We start from the raw sequence: 21,346 nt of genomic DNA, 5'->3' as shown, positions 1-21,346 counted from the left end.
TCCGAGCGACTTATTGCCGTGGCGTTGGACGGAGGCACAGCCCCGACGGCTCGGTACAAAGAACAAAACCAGGCGAGCAGACCGGGTACATGGATAAATATATTAGTAAATAAATATATTTCTGAGCACATCAGCATATCCACACATCTTTGTTTCTATCGGACATAAATACACAGTTTTGCATATATATAAAACGTATTCTTCCTTTTTTTTGGGTCATAATTTATTCCCAAGCCCCAAGAGCCAGGACAGACTCAGCAAAAAGACAAAACAAAAACCAACAACAAAAAACCAAACCTATATTCACATTTCAAAAGGATCTGAACATAAAAGGGAGAGCGGAGGCTCTGTGCAGGAAGGGGGGAGGTCCACCCAGCCCGGCCCACGGTACCCATCTCGGTGGGGTGGGAGGTCCAGTCCCTGGGGAAGGGCTGGGGTTTCGGTTTTGGATAGAGGGAGTTTGGGATGCTCCGGCTTCCATCTGTCTTCAGCTGGGACTTTGGACGCAATGAAGGAAAATGAGCTCCACTTCATTGTGGTGATGCTGAAGAAATTGGGTGATGGAGCCCAAGGGTACTGAGCACTCAAAAGCATCGCCCAGAAGCAAGAGGTACAGAACTGAGAGGAGCCATTCCCCATTTTCTCAGATATTGCTTCTTCCCTTCTAGGCAGCCAAGGATGGTAGTCCATCTACTGAAGAGGTTCTTAAAAACTACCTTCCAGGAGAGTTCCTCCCTCTCCTCCCACATGAGAACCCACTGAGGCAGACCTGCACGCTCTCATTCAGCTCAGCAAGCCCCAGGGAGGGGGCCCAGCAAGTAGGATGGCCATTTTCTAGATGAAAAGGAGCAGCAGCATAACATCTGGAAGGGAAACCACTTTAAAGCAGGCATTGCCCTGCGCAGCCTGGTAATACTGCAGTAGGGAGTGGAAAGGGTGCGTTAGTGCTGACCACTTTCTCCAAGAAGCTTGGTGCTTGCCACAGATTCAGAGCCCTCCTTTTTTTTCAAGGATAAGGAGGGAAAGAGAAGAGGACTTTTAGACTGCAAACTAGATGCTCGTTCCTTTGAGGCAGTGAAATGCATCCCTGGAGGCTCTCAGCCTTCTTGACTCCTAAAGAAACCAGTGGACGCACCCAGACTTCATGACCCTCCCCTCTGTAAAGACATCAGAGCCCTCCAGTATAGTCAAGGGTGTAGGGAGCTGGTTGAGACAAGCCATGGACCACGTGCACAAGAAGTTGAACAGCGGGAATCTAGACCCACTCCTGGGTTTTCTTCCTCTAGTTTAAGACTGACTTCCCTGCAAGGGAGAAAACATCTGAGCTTGTGTCTTGCTTGTGAGCTTGCTCTGTAGGACAAGCAAGAAGAGCCCGGAAAGGTTAAAATATAGTTCTGCTGAGTTCTTTCATGAAAGATATTCAGCTCTTCTCTAGACTGAAAGGTCCTGCAGAGGCTTGGTCACAGGAGACAAGAAACGAACACTAACAAGGGAATACTGTTTTGTTTAAAACAGTGCTATTGGCTGACTTTTCAAACCATCACTTGAATGTCAGTGACTGATTAGCAGCTGGGACAAAGATACCTTTTTCAAAGATTAAGGGCAGCAAACCCCATAAAAAGCTTTCCTCACCAACGAAGGCAGAGGCAGAATTATCCTGAACTGGGACTACATAACCAGTGTGCTCTCCTGAACTGGAGAAGAAGCTGCTGCTTCAAAGGAAGACACAGAAAGCTTACTGAGCAGATGGGGGAATTCTGTCCCTACACTGGGTTTCAAATTGTCAGGAGTTACCTTCAGCTCCAGTGTACTGTCCTCACCAATGCTTCATTAGCATTAACTCTGGAAACACTTGGTGCTGTATAAATGTGCACTACATGTGGGAATCTGGCTAATTCTTTGGCCTGAAAGATGATTTAGGGCAATGAACTCGACAGTCTAAGTCCCTGCTGTATGAAAACCGTTTGGGTTCTGTTATGTTTTGAATTTGGCAGGTTTTATTTACTTGAATGTCCCCAAATTATATGATGTAGGAAATAAGAAGTAGTGACATTCAAAAAAAAACCCCACAAATGGGAAGGGGGGAAAAGTAATAAACCAAGAGCCTAGCAATTTCTCAAGTTTTCTCTCTCCATCATCAAAAAGTTAGAAAAGGCAGAAGGGTATTTTGAAAAATTCTTTTGCAGGATCGTTTCTTGTGACTCAGGAATACGAAGGTAAGGCTGTGTGAGGGATGGGGCTCTGCTCTGCATTTATTATGGATGCTTTTGCTGGGAATTTTTGCTGTGTCTTGGGGCAACAAGGGAGGAAGGAGAGAAGCAGGAGCCACGTGAACTCAAGGATTTTCCATGACTCCTGTAACTGGGGCACCTCAGGTTTGAAATATGCCTAACAAATGAGTTGCTCTTAACAGGGCTGGCCATCACACTTGTTCTGAGGGTAGGTGGAGGAGTTAGAGGATGAGTGAGAGACTTGTTCACATTGCCAGATGAGAGGGTGGATTCTTTGCAATAGAGTCTGACCCAGCTCCTTCCCTGCCATTGTCCCTGTGTCTTCACCTCTCCTGCTGCTAGCAGATTGCAGCAAATGGCCGAGGTGGCGTCAGCTGAGGGACAACAAAGTGATCAAAAGTGGTGAGAGCTGTTGGTTTCCAATGAAGTCAGAAGAAGCAACTTGCAGGGCAGACCTATGAGTGGTGAGATGGAGAATAGCTTGTTCCTGTGTCTGAAATAAGAGTGGAAAAGTTGAATGAAGAAATCTGGCTTTTGACCTAAGTGAGGAAATGAAGTCAGGAGCTACCAGGCCACAGAAAGTAATTTCTGCAGCTTTTGGTCTCGAAGGCTTGTTTATTTTTGAAGTCTTTAGCAAAACCTTCTGTGGCATGAACATGCCAAAATAGCAGCTTGCACTCACTCCGCGAGCTCTCCAGCTGGTGAATCCCAAGGCCGCTCTCTGAGCAAGCCAGCCCACGCAGATAGATGCCACAGGATGAAGACGGGCTGCCTGTGCCTTCAAAGGAGAATGGGACCTGGAGAACACGGCTCTGTATTTGTGTGACCATTGCAACCTGGGACCATGCGAGGAGACCACAAGTGTCACATTGCTTATTTGCAGTCTGCATCTTGGCGTGGGCCATGCAGGTCAGGGCTGGTTATTACGCATTGCCTGTGCAAAGAGCAAGATGTGAGCTCCTCTACAGCTGGTGTGCTGAACATCTTTGTCCACTCCAGCTCTCTAGTAAGCAAACAGGCCAGTGTTTTATTAAACTGAGTGTTCATGGACATCCTGGACCTCCTCTTCAGATCCTGCATTCAAAGAAAAGGAAAAAGAAAAGTGTCAGCTGCAACTAGCTGAACAATCCCAGACTCTGCAGCTGCTGGGGCCTTGACCCTGCAATAAACAGAACAGATGCTGCAGGGAAAGCCACCAAGTTTCTCCCAGTATTTTGGAGGGACTTTTCTGGCCACCTCCCCAGTCAGTTTATTCCTATAAGTTAAAGCACAATAAAATGTAAAGATAAGATGTCAAGCTACCCTTCAAATATTTCAGAAGGTACAGGCTAAGGGCATGGTGCACCCCAGCATTCATATTCCTACTAGATGTTTGCTTTTGAGGCTTTTTGATGCTTGCTCTTTAAGGAAAATCTCTACAGCCATTTTAAAAATTATTAGCAACAGAAAATAACACCGATTCATACTCACACAGTGCCAAGGCAGCATCTTCTAGGGACAGGTGACAACAACAACAGAAACTCCAGACAACAAAAGCAGACTGCAAGTGATGTGTGCATGCAAGAAAGGGACATTTCATGGTGCGTTTCATGGTGTTCAAGAAGTTGCACAAATTGCTTCCGAGTCCCAAACAAGCCAAACCCAATAAGTGGTGGCTGGCCATAAATGCCAATCCTTCATGCCCAGCCAGCAAAGACTGCGGCTCATGCTCTTCACCAACTCCTTCCGCCTGGTGAATTATTGACAGGCTCATGCTGAGTAGTTTACTTTGAAACATTGAACATAAGGGCTGCCTAGAAATGGTGCACCCTGAGGTATTGCTTCAGATAGTCGCTTTCTAAGTGACTAAGTGTTGACGCACACACCACAGTCCCTTTCCCAGATGTCTCTCAAGTCTGCCCAGAGCTCTCACGCAGGGTCAGCATAGCCCAGTAAAGGCATACATGCATTATTTTTCACATTTCCCTTTTCCTGAATGTTCCTGAGATCAACAGGAAACAAATGCCGATATAGATACTCATAGAGAGCAATTCAAACAACTTTTCAAAACAGTCACAGCAAATTCTTGTTTGTAATAAATCACCAGCTGTAGGAACAGGACCTCTGAAAATTAAATATATGGGAAGAAAACAAGCAAATGAGATTCTGCTTAGAAAATGTAGCTAATCAACATGGGAAAATTAATGTACAGACACAGTGTTATAGATATATGTGCAGGCATGGCCAAAGTACCAGAAGACAGCATTTGAACGTAGCTGGCATTTGTGATTTGTGTCACCGGTACATTGAATAAGCCATTGCCAACTGCTTCTCATGTACACCAGCTTATGTGCAATGCAAAAGGGACTGTACAGCTTTGATCACTCTGTGATTAGTCAGATGCCCTGAGTCTCAAATAGCATTATTAAAATATTTTCTGAAAACCATGCCTGTGTGAGTGTCCCCTATTATAAAAACAGAAAGGAAGGTTAAAAAAAGGTCTTGAATTGGGAGAGGTGGTAGAGCCTCAGTTGCTGAACTGGCCATTGAGACCCACACCGGGCAATGACCTGAAGGCGATACCTTGGCGATACAACAGAAATCTTGTTCTTTGGGTGTTAGGTTTTAACAGTGGTCTTTTTCTGCCCCCTAATCCCTCTCCCCCTCTCTAGCAAAGATCAAAGACATGACATGAAAGGGAATGGCTAAAAGGATGAGCAGGAGATGGAGGAGAGGGGGAGGATGCTGACAGCATGCTGCAGGAGGTGAGACTTCCCAGAGAGAGAAATCAAGAGATTTCATCAGCCTGTGCTGGGAGTAATCTGGCTGTTCTGGGACAAGATACATGCGTGCTGGGGTGGTTTAGGAAGCCATCTAGCTGTAATTCACTGCTAGTTGTCTGACTTCTCTTAAGAGGATCCATTCTGCATTGCTTGAGGATTGGTTCTTCGGTGAAACAACTCCCAGGTATAGTCTCCCAAGCAAGAGAGGGATGTATCTTTATGCAAACCCCACCAAGAAAAGCTGGTGGAGGTGCTCAAGGAAGCGGCATAAACTCCAAGATCATGCAAGTACCTTTGGGATCATCTGCAGCATGCTGGCAATAGCTGTGGGCAGTGTTATTCCTTGCGATGCCAATGCATGGCACTGCCTGCACAAGTGGAGTTTCTCCAGGGGCAGTGGACCAAGATTCAGCCTCACCTTGCAGCTGGGCAAGGTAAGCACACACCTGGAGGGTGCTGCATCCCACAGGAGCACTGTCAGCTTCTGGAAACCCTGGTTTAGGGACTTCCTGAGCCAGAGAGTGTATTTGCATATCTGCATTTGATAGCTCTTGATCTAGGCTCTCAAACCCATTTTACTTCTGGCACCTACTTCCTCTGGGCAATGAGCACCAGTTTCATTACACACCATGTGTTACCTTATTGGGTGTTTTAAAGCTTCTGGTTCCCATTTGATGCCACCACTTATTTTGTTATAAGCACCAGTGAGTCTCTCTTATCTGCCTTCTCCCCTGCTCTCCTGATTTCATATCCTCTCTTTCATATCCTCTGCTAATCACCTTTTTCCCACATGAAAGTCTCTATATTCTTTCTGTTTTCTCAGAAAAACCTCATTGTTGTGATTGTACCAATACCTTTCTGCACTTCTCCCAAGTCTGCTATATCTTTTTTTGGGGAAGTGGTGATCAGTGGTGGATGCTAGCTGAGAAAGCATCACAGACTTAGGCAGCTGCATCATGGCGCACTCTGCTTGTCCCACATTTGTTCCCAGCTAGCTCCTAGTAATAATTTGATTTTTACTTTGAAGCGGTTCTGCTCGTGTGTGGCATTTTGTGCTACTTACATGAGATTTCATCCACCACTCTATTCCTGATAACACAGCAACAGGAGATCCTTCTGTAATGCTTTGTAACCAGTTTTAAAGCTGACAGTCCTGAAGAATTTTGTCTTTTATAAACTTTGCTATCTCCTCTCCTTGTCCAGGATATTTATGAACTTGCTGAAAGGTGCAGACAGTTGCAGAATTTGACTTTCCTCCTTCTCCGAGTAACTTTCCTCCATTAAGACTGATCTGCACTTTGTCTCCTATTTTTTTTGGCGAGTTATTTACCTATGAGAGCACTTTCCCTTTTGTCCTTTGAGAGCTTCATTCCCCTAAAAGATCTGCAAGGCGTTATCTCTCTACAAAAGTTGTGTTGCCTCCTTCCCTGGTTTTCACATTTAGCCATGTGCCTACAAGTCAGACCCTGTATTTGAATTTTTAACAATTTGCTTGGCAGGAAAGTCAGGCTCATCATTCTCTTGCTTCAGCTATTTCAAGGTGATATTGCCCTCAGCTCTTCCTTCTGGCTCTGGGCATGGGTGACAGATTGCAGTCCACATTCGTGATTTAGCAGTTTTGTGCTTGAGCCCCTACACAATGCCCAGGCGAGTGATCTGTTGCCCTGGCAATTTGTTACTATCCACTTTATTGATGCATTTCAGAAATGCTCAAACTGGTAATTTATGAGGGATCATCTACCCCATGCCATGAACAAAGATGTGCCAAGGTGAGAACCTCCTCAAGCACTTCCACACTGATCACTAATGCAGTAAATTCAGTTTGCTCTTCTGCTATGTGGTTACAGCCCTTGAACATCCCTCTTAGACCTCTGTTACTCCCTGGACCTGCAGAGCCTCTGGCAGCCTTCTTCCTTCCGATGGAGTTGAAAACATTTGCATTAATAGTCTCTCTCTTTTTCACAAGTTGTTCACAGAAATCTTTCCTGGCCTGCTTCACCGTGGCTCTGCACTTAGCTTTGCATCCAACTCTTTTCTGATTTCTTTGTCTAGCCACACCTTCACTTTGGAAGATCGGCTTCTTGCTTCAAATTGCCCTCTCTGCTCTGCTGCTTGGCCAGCCCTTTTCTGGGGCTTTAAATGATCCCTGCGCCCAAAAGCATCTTATTCTTTTGACTGTTTCTTTTAGTATTATTTGAAGAAGATTCTCATGTATATGTAGGCTCCTCTTTTGCAGCCTGTGCTAATGCAGTGTATTATAACCCTAATACCATACTCCTCCTACTTAGGCGCAATTGGGGATTTTTGTGTTACTTGTCATTGGACTTTACGCTCTCCTTAATGTATAGTGTCCCTCCCATGCCACCAGAAGAGACATACTTTTCTCCTCTCTGTAATTTCACCTGGGAATTACAGGATCCCACTGCTTGTGTTTTTTTTTAAACTGGGTTTCTGAAAAGTTTATGTCAAAACTTTAATTTAAAGCTGGGCTTTCTAATTCATCCACTTATATCACTTATATTTTCAGCCTTACAACATTTATCTAGAGGCATATATGCATTTCTTCTTGGTCTCCTTGTCTATTTTTTTGTGTCCTGCTTACATGGGACTGTCTATAGAGATTATTCTGTGCTCTTTTTACTTGTTCTCTATTGATTTATGTCCAGTCCCTTTCTAAGATAAAGAATCAACGTGATTATAACTCAAAGGTTGTGTTGTGTCAACCAACATGTTTTCAGCTTGATGGCTTTTCTGCATGAGCTCCCACTCTCTTCAACTGTCGTCGGTTCCTAACAAAGTTAAATCTTCCCTTTCTATGTATTTTCTCAATCTTACAATGAGATTCTGACACTCTGGCTGGTCCTGAAAGCATCCACAGAAGCTACTGTAGTCAAATAGACATAGAGTCACACTGCTTTCGGACACATTGGTCCTTCCAGCTACTGGTAAACAGATGTAAGAGGGAATGAAGACTGTGAGCTTGGCAAAGCACACTGGCTCTGGATGAGTGTCAGAGAGCCTTCCCCCATCCTGCCATCAGGAGGTAGGCACAGATCTGGGCAGCTGAGACCATCTACAAAGAGACAGAGGCATCACAGAACGGACCCTTGCAATGCCCTGGACACTGCAGCACCCAGTGCCCCACATTAGGTGCAGAGACTCCTGCTCTGGTGGCTTGGCGAGTGCTCCCAGTTTCATTTTGAAATGGGAGCTCAAAGCAACTCATGAGCAGCCTGCCCTCATGCCAGGAGGGCTTGCTCCATGTGGAGGTCCCCTGCTGTGACCCTGGGAGGACTGTGTCCTGGCAATATCACTTCCCACCACCTCCACCTCAGGGGACATCAGCACTCAGAGCTACCTGCAAACCAGAGACAGCTCTGCACTGCTGCCTCCTTATCTCGCGAAACAGCAGCATCCCCCCGGGCCCTTTGAAGAACCTTCCATACCACCTATCTGCAGTGTCAGGCACTTCTGCACCTGGGAAAAAAAAAATCTGTTCCTGGGAGCTCAGAGCACCATGCCCCATCCAGCCTCTCCCCCTTCCCTGCTGCCTCCTCGGCCGCGCTCCACCACCAGCAGCCTGGGTGTGGTGTAGGGCTGGATAGACGAGCATGTGGAGGAAGTTATTATCTCTGTGGCACAATGGGCATGGTGAGTCACGAGTTTAAAGCCAGCATTTTAACAGAAATTAGGCAGCTAGATCTGTATTTGGTACCTAAATCAAAATGATTTGCCCAAGGACCTTCAGTGAGTCAGTGCCAGGGTGAGGAAGGGAGCCAGGCTCTGCTCGGAGCCAGCACCTGCCCATGCTGACTCGCAGGCTGCTGTATTCGGAGAAGCCTGAGAGAGCCAGACCTGGGAGCTAAACTCAGTTAGGTTCTTTCAAACAGCCTTGTCTCAAATGCATTTTCCCTCTCTCAGCGAGAGATGTACAGCAGTTAGGCAAAGGGCCAAACTTTAATTATGTCTGATTTCCAAGACACTAAAAAGCAACTCCCACACAACAGAGGCAGGTGAGAAATAAGAGATGTGCAAATCCATAAACTCATTTAGTCTGTTCTCCTACTACCACCGGCCACGCACACTTCCTTGTTGATTCCGGTTAGCTGGGGTTGGCTAAAACAACTAGAGCCCAATAAGCCTTAATGATAACAACTCTGCGAGTAAGACATCCAGCCTGATGTAAGGACACACTGCCCCTTCCTCTGGGAGATATTCCAGCTGCTAGAGATGTTTAGTTAAAAATAGCCACCTTATTTCTCATTTGTACAATTTTAGGATGAGACTGCAGGGTTTGGTGCACTCATTAACAGACTTGCTAATCATTCAGGCCATCATCTCCAGACAGGTGAGCTCTGAAACACATCTGTTGTCAGTGGTCCTCTAGGAAAGCCCACTGTGAAGACACCAGGTCTACTGGTGGCCAGAGTACCTTCAGCAAACCACCCTTATTCACCTGCTTGCTGCAAGAAGAGGCAAACCCCAGACTTACCCCGACTACCCTGCTGAGACGGGCAGTGAAGGTGAAGACTCAGACTGTGTCTGGGGTTGCCCGTCCCTGAGAAATCAGCAGGAACCGTGCAGTTTCCCTCCCGTCCTGACAACCTCTCCTCCTGCTTTTTCAGCTCTGTGTCGGACTGCAGCACTAAACACTTCCAGAGCGGCCGAGAGCCCGAGCCGCAGGGCAGGGGAGCGCTTGGGATCAGAGGCTGGACTTCGGGCGAGCAGCGGTAGCCAGCGGGATGGCCGTGAGGAATGTGAGCATCGCAGGCTTTGGGCAAGGCTGAGTCCTCGGGCAGGAGAGCAGGGTTGGGCTCCAGGGGACACTTTCTTTTCCTTCGGTGATGACGGCTCTGTAAGCTGTGTCTCGGGGGCAGCGGGACAGGGGATGTGCCAGCTGCTCCCGATTGTCTGTTGGCATCTACACTGAAGTCCAACCTGTTTGGAGAAGCGGAGGGGGCATGAGGGGACTCCCAGCCTTGCTGGGTACAGGCTGGCTGTCCTGCCGGAGCTGCCTCCTGCAGCACAGCGCTGCTTTCCAGAGGCTGCTGACAGTGATGGTTTTTCTCGATCCTCTTTTGTGTCCGAGAACCGTGGAAGCCGACTTTGGCCCCAGAGTACCGGGATTTGCGCTGCCCAGGCCCCTGCCCAGCACGCCCAGGTGGACACTCCATGTCTCTTCTGTAGTGATGGTGCTGGTGGTGGTGGTAGTGGACGTGGCTGAGCACCTGGGCCTTGGCCGGAGCAGCACCTCCAGGCACCATCAGGTCCACGGACCTGGGCCGCATCTCCCTCGGCGGCTGTGGCTGCTCCTGGCCGTTGTCTGTGGTGGGTCCCTCCGAGCTGCAGTACACGAAGGGGTCGTAGTCGCTGCTGAGGGAGCTGCGGAACGTGGAGCAGCTGCCATGGATGCCCTGCAGACTGACGTCCGTGCAGTTCAACATGGAGTCACTGGAGGAACCGTGGCAGGGCCCCGAGCTGGAGTCACTGCCTGGCCCGTCTGCCAGATACCCGCTGTGGTCCGTGAGATAGCTCTCCCCAGAGCCACTGCTGTTGTGCTGGTGGCCATGGCTGACCCCCCGGCGCAGGGCGGGTACACGGTGCTGCTTGTGCACCAGGGCTGCCTTGAGCCCCACGCAGGGGGGCTGGGGCTGGAGAGAACAAGTCCTGTGGGGTGGCAGCATCTGCCCGCACGCCGAGGGGTTGGGGTGCTGCTGGCCCAGCACGCCCGGGGCCAGGGGAGGCGGGTGGCCGCAGGCAAGCAGGGAGGTGGCTGGCCTGTAAGGCATGTAGTGGATGGTGCCAAAATCCAGCTGGGAGAGCTCCGGAGAGTGGAAGAAGGGGTTGCCATGGGCTGGCTCCGGGGGAAAGCTCCTGAGGTTCCTCTGAGGATACGCGTGTGGGAGGTGGTAAAGGGCATGTCCTGGGTGCTGGCGGAAAAGGTGGAGTCGCCGTCCAGGCTCCATGTCCTGAGGGGCCAGCCTGGAGCCAGCGGCTGTGGCCTGGTCCACCGAGTCTCTGGCTATGGAGAGAGAAGGGAGCATCCAGCATACGTCCCACAGCCCAGCTGCAGTAGTCCCACCACTGGCGAGCCTCCCCTGCACTGCCACTACAGTCCCACGTCCCATCCATGCCCTGCAACTCACTGCCACCACCAAACCGTCTTGATGGTCCTGCACACTCAGCACCCTCCCTGCTGCCCTGACCCTCAGATCCCACCTCCCTTCCCCATAGCTCCCAGGACTGGAAACCCCTCCTCTTGCTGCAGGTCACTGCCCAAGCCCAGCACCTCGCTGTACACTGCGGGGGCTCACACACACAGGGACCCCTCTCCATGCACACAGTGCCCTGTACACCCACGTGCACGGAGACGCACGCTCCTGCTGATGCAGCAATGTATGCATTGCCCAAGGGTACATGGATCTCCTGGGTACAACCCCTGCACCCAAGCCCACCCCTGGCTAGGAAATGCTGTGTCTGAGCCCTACCAAGAATATTGAACATGCAAAGCGGACATGTGTGGTGCTGCTGCAGCCAAGGGTCAACACACTCCCGGTGAAACTCATGGGAGCATGAGATGATCCGCAGTTCCTAGAGAGAGGTGGAGAGAAGAGGAGGAGCATGAGCAAGGAGGAGCATGAGCCAGAAGAACCATTCCCAAGACCTGGATGGGTCCTTCTTGATGGAAGCGAGCCTTGTAGGATGAAAAGATGTCTAACGGCGAGCTATCTGCAGCCCAGCTTTGCATGGAGGAGGCTGCGCAGCAGCCTGGCAGCTCTGATTTTGCTCGCTGCATCCAGCTCTGGGGTGTGAAGGTCCAGAGAGGTGCTAGCCCTCGCAAACAGGAGGGTTTCAGGCTGAGTGCTTTGGAGAAGCAAACCCCACTTTTGACCCGTTATTTCAACATGGACGTATTATGGGTATTTTTACCCTACTGCAACAGCTGGAGACCCATCTTCAGGGAATCTGAATCTGCAGCAAGTGACTTCAGCAGGGGCAGGGCTTTTTTGGCCAAGGGGCAGGCAGACCTCCATCAATGCTGGTCCTTTCCCAGCCCTCAGGAGTTGCTGAAGGAAACATCCGAAGGGCCTCCCACCCCTGCCAGACCGCTCAGCTCCCACTGCAGCTCTAATCTGACTGTGGCCAGGAAGCTCAGAGCCGTGGCTAACCAGCAGCCATGCCCGCAGCCTACCTGGCCCTCGCTGAACTCCTCCAGGCAAATTGCACAGACCGGGGCCGAGCTGCAGCTGCTGGCCGAGTCCCATCGCGACGTCTGACGGCACCTTGCCTGGTACTTGCGCGTGGCCAGCTGCCCAATGGCCTGCATGGTCTGCTGCTGCAAGGAGTCCTGCCAGGGAGAAAGGAAGCTTTAAGGAGAGGCTCAGCCTTACATTGCCATACTTCTCACCGCCCTTCCATTTTCAGAATGGGATTATCAGGAATTTGGGGGCGGTACGTATTTGCAGAGGTGACTTTCTGTCTAACCTGACTTAGCCAGAGTCGGCTTTGTCGCCAGCAGGAGACATCTGGCAGTGGACATTCAAAATCACTCAGCAGTGCTGGATTTTTGAACCCCAAAGGCTTCTCTTTCTATAGGACAAATGGTGTATTCTCAAATCTGGAAATACATCTGACTCTGGAAAGATGATTATTTAATTTGTTAGCTTCTATTAAAAATACTAAATCTTCTACTCTCTACCAATAAAGACAATACTGTTGAAATCAAGAGCTTGTGGCCCAGCTCTGCAGCTTTGGGTGCTGGGACAAGCTCCAAAAGGTGCTGGGACTGCAGGCTGCAGTGCTGGTGGCGTGGCATGAGGAGAGCAAGGCCACCACACGAGGGACACTGCCAGCCCATCTCAAGATCACTCCACTTGTCCCTGGGCTGCTCCTGCCTCATGGGGCCACATCTTCAGTTCATAGAGAGACACACTTCCCTTCCCAAACTGTGTCTGGTCCTGCCCTTCATGTGTTTCTGTTTGCTCAGACACATCTGCTCCGTGAGATTCCTACCTGAGTCCTGTTCAGCTGGCACTTTGTGCGGACAACAAAAATCAAAATGATGACGACCACAGTGCTGACCACTGTGAGAAGAATCCACACGTCATAGTCTGGCTGTTGGATGAAACAGGAAAGAAATTACTCTCGCGTGGCAGGGGTGGGAATTAGAGGCTAGGCAGGGGAATCCTGACCTCTTCCTGACCATCAGCTTTTGAATGCATGATCTTGGCCAAGCTCTACCTCCTTTCTCTTTACAGGTAAAAGAAAAAGGATTCAGTCTTTTCTGCACATCCCAGCAGGAATGGAATTTCTCTGTCTTGCAGCACCTCAGCTCCCTAGAGGCCATGGTCTAAGGTAGCACAAGATGACAAAATCAAGGCTTGCTCTCACCTGAAGAGACAGGGAATCCTCTCGCCTCACTTATGACGTTTAAGCAAAAGAAACTAAATAAGCTGAAAGCGCTTTTGAGCCTTTATTTGCAGCACGTCATCTGAATGCTGCAGACAGGCAGCTCCTGCAAAGAGAGCTGTGATCTCCATCCCTGGGGAGGAAAGCTCAGCATCTTTGGGAAGGTCCTATTCCATGGCACGGCAGCTTGGGAGGGAGGATACAGAAGGCAGTGGGAATGGTGTGTCTCTCACCCAAGCTGGTGGCTCCTTGACCTCTATCTTCACGTGGGCCTCTCTGTTCTTGTTCACAACACCCATGAGAAGCTCAGCATCATGGCCCCTGATCAGAACCACAGGCTGACTCAGACCTCTGGGCTTTCTCAGCTGTAAAGAAACAAACACAGTGAGACATGGTCCAGAATAGCCTGAAACAAGGACTATCGTATCCCCCCAGGAACATCTGGTTCCTCCCAATGCTTGCACATACTTTAGAGACTGGCTGCTCTCCCAAACTTGCACTATCCCTCTACGATGAAATCAGATGGAAGCTCCTCCTCTTTTACCAACTTCTCAGCATGTCTTTCTTCATTTCCTTCCATGGTGCCTCCTCATGCACAACTGGACACTGCTCAGTGTCTCTTGTGCTCCTCTTTCAAGCCCCTATGCAAAAGTTCTTGGTCTCTCCTCTTCCACATGGTGACTGCCAACAACACTGCCGAGTGCTGCCTTCACTACAGAGATGCTTCCTCTTCTTTTCCTGTGAGACCCATCAGTGTTCCCCCTCCTCCTTCTGTGATCTGCAGGACATTCTGCTTGTTTCTGATCATACCGGCAGTTTTCCACCATGGTCCTGGCAGCCTGGCGCAGGCTGGCTCGGCAAGTGTCCGAGTCTGCCCTCTCCTCCAGACTGACCCGAACCAGGGTGGCCATCTGACCCAGTAACCACCTCCCATACCCTTACTGAGCAACCTCAGCATCACCCCACGGGCCTGCACTCACTGCTGCATTTCTCTGGCGTCAGAAATTAAGTTATAAGTGCATGAAGGAACCATGAGGGATGGATCCAGCGAGCAGGAGTCAGCCCAGAGTTTTGATAAACTCAGGCACCAGCTCCCCTATCTGTCCTCTTATCTAATGCTGGATGCTTTTCATTATCTCTTGATTATTTCGATGAGGAACCTATTCCTTTCCGGAGATGACAGCAGTGTTGGTGGAAGGGACCTCTGGAGATTTCTAAACCAATGTTAAACTTGCAGCAGGAATATCACCAACAGCATAGCAGGGTGGCCGTGACTTTTGCTTGAAAACTCAAGAAATCATTTTTCCCCTAAGGTACACCAGGGCTGTCTGGACTAGATGAGACTGGGTAATCTGTCACTTCCTAAGAGGAAGCATCCAGGTCCTGGCAGAAAAGCTCCATTGACCAGACAATGTCCTTTAAGAGCAGCAAGGCGCTGTTCACAAGCTGCTGGCCTGCTTGTGCTATGTGGAGATCTGGATGTGCCACGGAGCGAGCAAAAGAGAAAAGCACTGTCTGTGTGCATGGATGAGCTGGGTATGAGCCAACGTTCAAAGCCAGCCTGCAGTTATCCTTCTGGGACCTCCCACTGCGTGTTGTTGGTGGCTGGTGGGTCCTGACCTGGGCATGTTTTGGGATGGACAGGGGCACTGGGGTTTAGCAGATAATATCAACGGGGTTTGTACCTGATCAGCAGCACTTTCATCATCGGTAATGTCAAAAAGGATTGCACGGGCTCCACGCTCCCCCGCCAGCTTTGCCTGTCCAAAAGAACGGAAGCTTCAGTGGACGTTTTGTATTGTACATCTGTATTAACATCTACCATTTGGATATGTATCTGTCTCCCTGGCTCTTCACAGAAGAAAGAAGCACCTGCTGCTTAGATTGAGAAAATAGCTTACACCTTGGTTTCTGTACTTGTGTTGAGCTGCAGTTCCTGCTCTTGCTAGAGCTCTGCGGTTCATGGACAGTTTCTCCCTCTAGTTGCGGAGGGAAATTAGTTGGTGGGCTTGCAGTCACAGCAACCCATAAACCTAAACACCAAATTTCCCAGCTGTCTGTGCCATGTGCCCCTTTGCTTCAGAGCTGGATTTGCTGGGGAGGGATCTGCAGCCCCATTAGCCCTGCTGACTGCTACACAACCCACCTGTCCCAGGACAGCAAAAACCTCTGCAGGTCTCCACTTCCCACCATGGGTGCACCAGCTGTGGGCTGTCTATGGGCCTGACTCCCATACACATTGCTCTCCCTGGTCCCCCGTACCCCACATTCATCAGGGAGAAACTCAGGCGATGCCTGGGCTGCAGGTCTGGTCTGGGATTAGGAGTGAGATGGCTTTTCAGAGCCCACCAGTTGCTGTGGTCTGAGGAGAACAGCTTTGAGACCCACCCAAGTGAGTATACATACCACCCTGGTGAGGTCAAAGCACACTGCCTGGAGTACCTTGCAGGGTCACCCACGTCCTCCCACCAAGCCCTTCAAGCCTTCCAGGCAGGCAGAGGCAACCTCTTGTGAAAGTGAGACAGGAACGTGAACAAAGCGCAGGGCTGGGCTGCTGTTACTCATGTGGAGCCCTTTGATCTGTGCGTCCCCGAGCGCCTGTGCAAACAGGGAGCTGCCGGAGCTGCTGCAGCAGTTTACCCGTTCTATTGCCAAACCCCAGCTCGGGGGCCAGAGGTCAGTGCCGCCACTTCCCAGCTGCAGTATCAAACGCAGGGTGCCGGCTGAGCCAAGGGAAGGGGCATTCCTGGCGAGGCAAGCAGCGGCGGAGCAGGTTCAGCTCTATGCCTCATTTGCAGGTGCTGGTCACCGCCACGCACCTCGCTGGGGAGAAGCAGGGTGCCAGAGGTGGGTGCCTGGGTCTGGGGACAGGGATGAGGATGTGAATGGAGGTGCAGATGGTTGGGAAAACCAGGGAAGCAGGGCTGACGGCTCGGAGTTGCTGATAGGATTTGACACTCTCGGGTTTGGTATACCGGATGGGGAAGCTGGAAAAGTGGGATCAGAGGCTCGGGGCAGGGAACAGAGACTGGGGTCCTGCCTGGGATCAAAGGAGCCTCAGTGTTTGCCAGAACCGAAGAAGAAACAGGACTTTCAGGTAGTGACTTCCACCCATTGAAGCCAGTCAAGCTTTGATGAACAATGAACAGCTCTACAAAGATTTTATCCTGCTAAAGACACCAACGATGGGGAAATGAACAACTGACGCTGGACAAGTGACTCTTCCCAACATCTTTCTGATTCCTGTCGCAAAGGACACAACTTTAGTTCAAGCTATTCACAACCTGCTTGCTGCAATCATTTTCTGAGTGCTTGCTGTCTTTGCGTCGGATCTCTTCAGCCACATGGTACAGCTGACCTCCCTCTTTGAGGACTGAAACACTTTTGGTGCAAATATGTATTTACAGGATAATTTAGGAGGTTTCAGCAATCTGTCAACCAGTCTTACAATCAATGGTTCACTCAGAGAAAAAATACGCCAAAAAAACGACAAATGATGCATCAGAAAGAAAAATAAATCACTTTGAATTGATTCCAGAGGTATTTTCCTTGCCTCCCTCTCCCCTTGCAGACCAAACACCTTCCCTACTGGTTTTAGCTTTGGATGCTGAAGCAGTGCTAGAATTTAAGAGAGGAGAAGCAGAAAAGTGCGTCAGGTGGCTGGTGGAGTTATCCTCGTGCTGGGCTGGACAGGGTTGTCTGTGTGCACTGCTTGGCTGGGTGACAGCTAAAGCAGAGGTTATGATAACACTTTGCACATGGCTATTTTTATCATCATTGATACAGCACTGCAATTCAACATGCAAAGCTCTACCACAAGAAACACATGCCAGGAAAACAAGGCTCCTGCTCCAGCGAGCACCAGCCACATCCCACAGCTACATCCGGGCTCTTGAGGGGAAGTGTTGTCCAGGGATTTTGAGGAAGAGATCTGTATGATGTTGGAGGGAAGGAGCTTGGCAGAGCCCTCAGGAAGATGGAGAAGCAGCCAGACAGCAATTGCAGGGGGATGGAAAAACCAAAGTACAAGGCAGGGTCTAGGGATGTGGCCAGCTTAAGGAGCATCTGCCTGTATTTCATGGCTAAACTAGTCCTATTTGGGGGGGAGAAGTGCTGTGAGCCTCCCTGGGTGAGATCTTGGAGCAGGACTACCTTCAGGCAGGATGGTGACCGGTCATGTTCAGCTGGATCTCAAAATCCAGTATTGGGTTCAGCTCTGGTAACAAAGCAATGATGACTAAAGGCCAATGAACTGTCACTCTATCAAGTCATGAGCACGGCAATGAACTGAGGGGTTTATTTGCTTTGGAGGGGTTAGTGGTCCTGGAGAAATGATCAAGGCTAGTGAGGATGACCACAGTGCAGCAATGCACCATGTCTTGCCCTCCCTGTGCAGACCTTCCTCAGCTGATCCCTGGACTCAATAACACACTGGTACTTCCAGTACTGTGATCAGAGACTCAAAGATTAAGGACAAAACTAGCAAACCATTTTTTAAACCTTTTAGGTGCTTAAGTGGAAGATGAGTCTTTGAGGCTGCTCCTTCCTCCTGTTCAACATCCTCCACAGTAGCTGCACTGACCAAACCAGCCATTGCTGCCTCCACCCCCAGCATCCCCCCCCCCGTAAGATGCAGCAGCCTGGGACCACTATAATGTGATGGTCATGTCTGGGTGGACACTGGAGTGCTGGAGTACCCAGCTGTGCTCCCTAAGGCACCTGCAGAGCCTTTGCTCTCATGTCTGTCACAAGCTGCACTGGGTTTGCTCTTTATCCCACCATCCTCTTGCATCATTAGCACTCACAGGTGGGGCCAGGCCATTTTCCAGATGTGGGTTAACTCATAGCAGATCAATAACTCCAGCACACACAGTGCTGGCTTATGCTAACAGCTGGCATCAGCTCCAGAGCAGCAGCAAACCAAACTTAAGCTTCCACCCTGGCCCAGAAAGGGATAGGCATTGCTGCCTGGCTGCCCACGCAGCTGGCGGGAAGCAGCCCCAAGGTGGCAAATCCTTCACAGCATCACATCCCTTTCCTTGCTTTTGTTGCCACAGCCTCTGCGAAAAAAACCTGCTGTGCAGGAACAAGTGCTTGGTACAAGTTTTGCCTGACCTCTTCAGCCAAGCTGCAGGGAGGACAGAAAAGGACCCTGTCCCCATCCCCAGCATGTCACTACCAGCAGAAAGCAGACAACAGGGGTAGCATCACCTGAATGCAATCCAGTTAAAGCCAAGAGCTAAACATGAAGTTCTTGATTTTGTACAGTGCTTGTGGAAAATAACACAACATTTCATACAGACACAATAAAAGGACCCAGTGAATCACTGAAGAAAAAGCTAAAGTTGTATGGATAAGGCTAACATTATCAGAGACACAAAGATTTTAAGGCTTAAAATGACCCTCATTCCTACCTGACTTCCTTATTACCAGAGAATTGTACCAGTGACCTCAGCTTTTGACGCAGTAACTGCTGTGTCACTAAGGTACCTCTTTCACAGGAGACCTGATCTGAAGACCTCTGAGATGTCCCATCCCTTTGTAGGGTAGATAGTGGCCCATGCTGTTAACGAGTCATGTCCCACCACTAGTTCATCTGGTTTGTGTCTGTCTGAATTGCTCAGCACTGATTCTTCATGTGCCTCATCCAGTGAAGTATTACAGTATTATTTTTGAAGACAGCCACAGAAGATGTTTTCTGTGTCCATGTTTTCCCACAGGACAGAGGACACGGAGAAACATAAATCCTCCCAACAGGCCAGCAAGCAATGGGAGGCTGCAAAACAGGAGGGGCATGAGGCTGCCCGGCAGTAAAGCCTATGGGATGCTGGCGTAAGGTCTGAGCATCCCAGAGCAGTCAGGTTAGGGAAAATCCACACCTTTTAGAAAGCCAGGCAGTCCAGAAGATAAGGAGGGGTGGGTATTGGGGATGGCTGGCACAGCATCTCTCCCAAAGGATGCCTTCTCCCAAGGACCCTGGTCTGTCCTTGTCCTTTTCTCCACCTTCCAACAGCTCTTTCCAACCCTGCTGCCTCCCCCCACTCTTACTCCTTCCTGCACCATGGGTTTCACTTCCCAGGTTGGTGCCACTGGGGGCATTTTTGCACCTACCTTGTTAGCCAGCGATAGGCAGGGGTTGGGATCCCGATCCGGCTGTTCAAGCTTGACGATGGTGATGAATCCCGATTCGGTGTGTTCATCCTCACTGGTGTTGCACAGGGACAATGGGTGGGACTGCAGGACAAAAGCAAAAGCAAACTCAGATCTTGGGGCTCAGCACTGCAAAGGATGACTCAAGCCCACCACAAACTCTGTGCTGTAAGGCCCTGCTCAGAGGGTGTAGGACACCCCTGCGGTGGGCATTACCACCACTGCTACATCCCATGGCCTTGTCTGAGAGTCAGTGAGGCTTTGAATGCCACAAAAAGCAAGTCACTGTCAAAGTTTCAGTCCACCAGGAAAATGTCCCAGAGAAAGGCGGAGTTCCTATCCCAGGCTGCATTCAGGTCTGGCTTTGTCTAAGTCACAGATATTCAAAGCCAGAGCAGCCCATGAGACCACAGCCCTTGACTTCTGGGATGGAGCATCCCACCAGCACAGGTCCAGGTGCTGCAAGGACTGCCGGCATCCTCGGGCCACAGGACTCTCTGCCAGCTCGCTCCCTGCCAGCGCTCTGGGCAAGACGAAGCGACCACAACAAAAACTTCTGGTGCCCTCAAAGATTCAGCACTTCTTGTTTCTCAGCCACCAAACCCAACAACTTTATGATAAATTTGCAGAGGAGAAGCCAAAAGGAGTGAAAAAACTGAAAGCAGGTAGAGAAGTACCAGGAATGAGAAAGGAGAGGAAAAGATCCCAAGAACCACATCCCCAGTGAGTCCTGGAAAAACATTCCTCAGCTTGAGCCAAACCACTGGCAGTGGGGAGCTGAGACAGGATGGGGTCGAGGCACTGGGTCTGGGTACACACCTCTGCAGAGCGTCCTACAGAAGGGGATACAGCGTGCCCCAGCATGTTACAGCTGTGGGGCTGTGGGACTCGCTCCCATCAGTGGCACTTGGTTTGGGTTTCGGTGGTCAAGTCCACTGGAGGCGAGGCTGTCCTGCCACCAGGGCAGAGCTCAGACGGGCAGTCCCTTCTGCCCATGGCCGCACCTCATTCCTGTGCATTCACTGTCATGATGACGTCCACCGAGCACTGCTTGGATCCCTGCCTGGAAAGTGTGGGATTGCCTCTGATTTTTCAATCTAGCAGTAGAGGGATGATGATCTTGTGATGGATGGCAGGAGGTTGAAGGAAACTGCAATTCAGCTGTTATCACCTTACATGAGGCCTCCAAGCTCCTCCTGAAAAAGCTGTCTGGCTTCCTCCTCTATGTCTACCTTGTGGTGTATGAAGCACACAGGTTGTGGTACAGAAGCCTGTAAATACTACGGTTGCTGGACAGCTTTTGTTACTGCATCAGTGTGGGAAACGAGCAAGAAAGCTCATTACAGTCTAAACCAGGAGGATGAGGGCAGGCTTTGTATCTGGTGTCCATCCAGAAGCATGCCCAGAAGGCTTGCCTACCCTGCAGGTAATCCTGCAACAACATCCCAGTGCTGTGCAAAACAGGCTGTTGTCTTGGCAGATTTAAAAACGGGGAGGAATTGTCAGAGCAGACCAAGGGCACTCCTTATCCTCCGTCCGCACTTGGCCCTGTTGCCCCAGGGGCTGCAAGGCAGCGTTGCTCCCATCCTCAGGCTGCTGCATACCCCGGCATGGACCTAGGGCACCCGGAGATGAGTGCTCACCCCTCAGCACAGGGCTGGCAGGAGCTGGGGAATGGGTCAGGCTCAGGAACAGCCAGATGATGTTTCCTCCTCCCTGCCAGCTGCTTACTGCAGAAATCCCATGGCGAGGGCAAGGGAGAATGGGGCTCATTTCACCTAACTTCAGACATGC

General features: G+C 50.2%; 1 protein-coding gene across 1 annotated transcript in view; it reads right to left on the bottom strand.

Moving 5' to 3' along the window:
• Window positions 1–3,261: 3,261 nt before the first annotated feature.
• RNF43 (ring finger protein 43) overlaps window positions 3,262–21,346 on the bottom strand; it is a 58,471-nt gene continuing 40,386 nt past the window's right edge. The window contains exons 2-9 of the mRNA XM_010585931.1: window positions 19,514–19,636; window positions 15,088–15,162; window positions 13,636–13,767; window positions 13,007–13,108; window positions 12,186–12,341; window positions 11,482–11,584; window positions 9,486–11,015; window positions 3,262–3,305 (exon numbers count right to left, since the gene is read on the bottom strand). Of these exons, the coding sequence (XP_010584233.1) occupies window positions 3,262–3,305; window positions 9,486–11,015; window positions 11,482–11,584; window positions 12,186–12,341; window positions 13,007–13,108; window positions 13,636–13,767; window positions 15,088–15,162; window positions 19,514–19,636 (2,265 nt within the window). The remainder of the gene's footprint in view (window positions 3,306–9,485; window positions 11,016–11,481; window positions 11,585–12,185; window positions 12,342–13,006; window positions 13,109–13,635; window positions 13,768–15,087; window positions 15,163–19,513; window positions 19,637–21,346) is intronic.

This window comes from Haliaeetus leucocephalus, unplaced genomic scaffold (genome assembly GCF_000737465.1).
Source record: "Haliaeetus leucocephalus isolate CR32 unplaced genomic scaffold, Haliaeetus_leucocephalus-4.0 Scaffold136, whole genome shotgun sequence".
Taxonomy (NCBI): domain Eukaryota; kingdom Metazoa; phylum Chordata; class Aves; order Accipitriformes; family Accipitridae; genus Haliaeetus; species Haliaeetus leucocephalus.
Note: the sequence above shows the minus strand (reverse complement) of the source record. Positions and strands in the feature narration are given on the sequence as shown.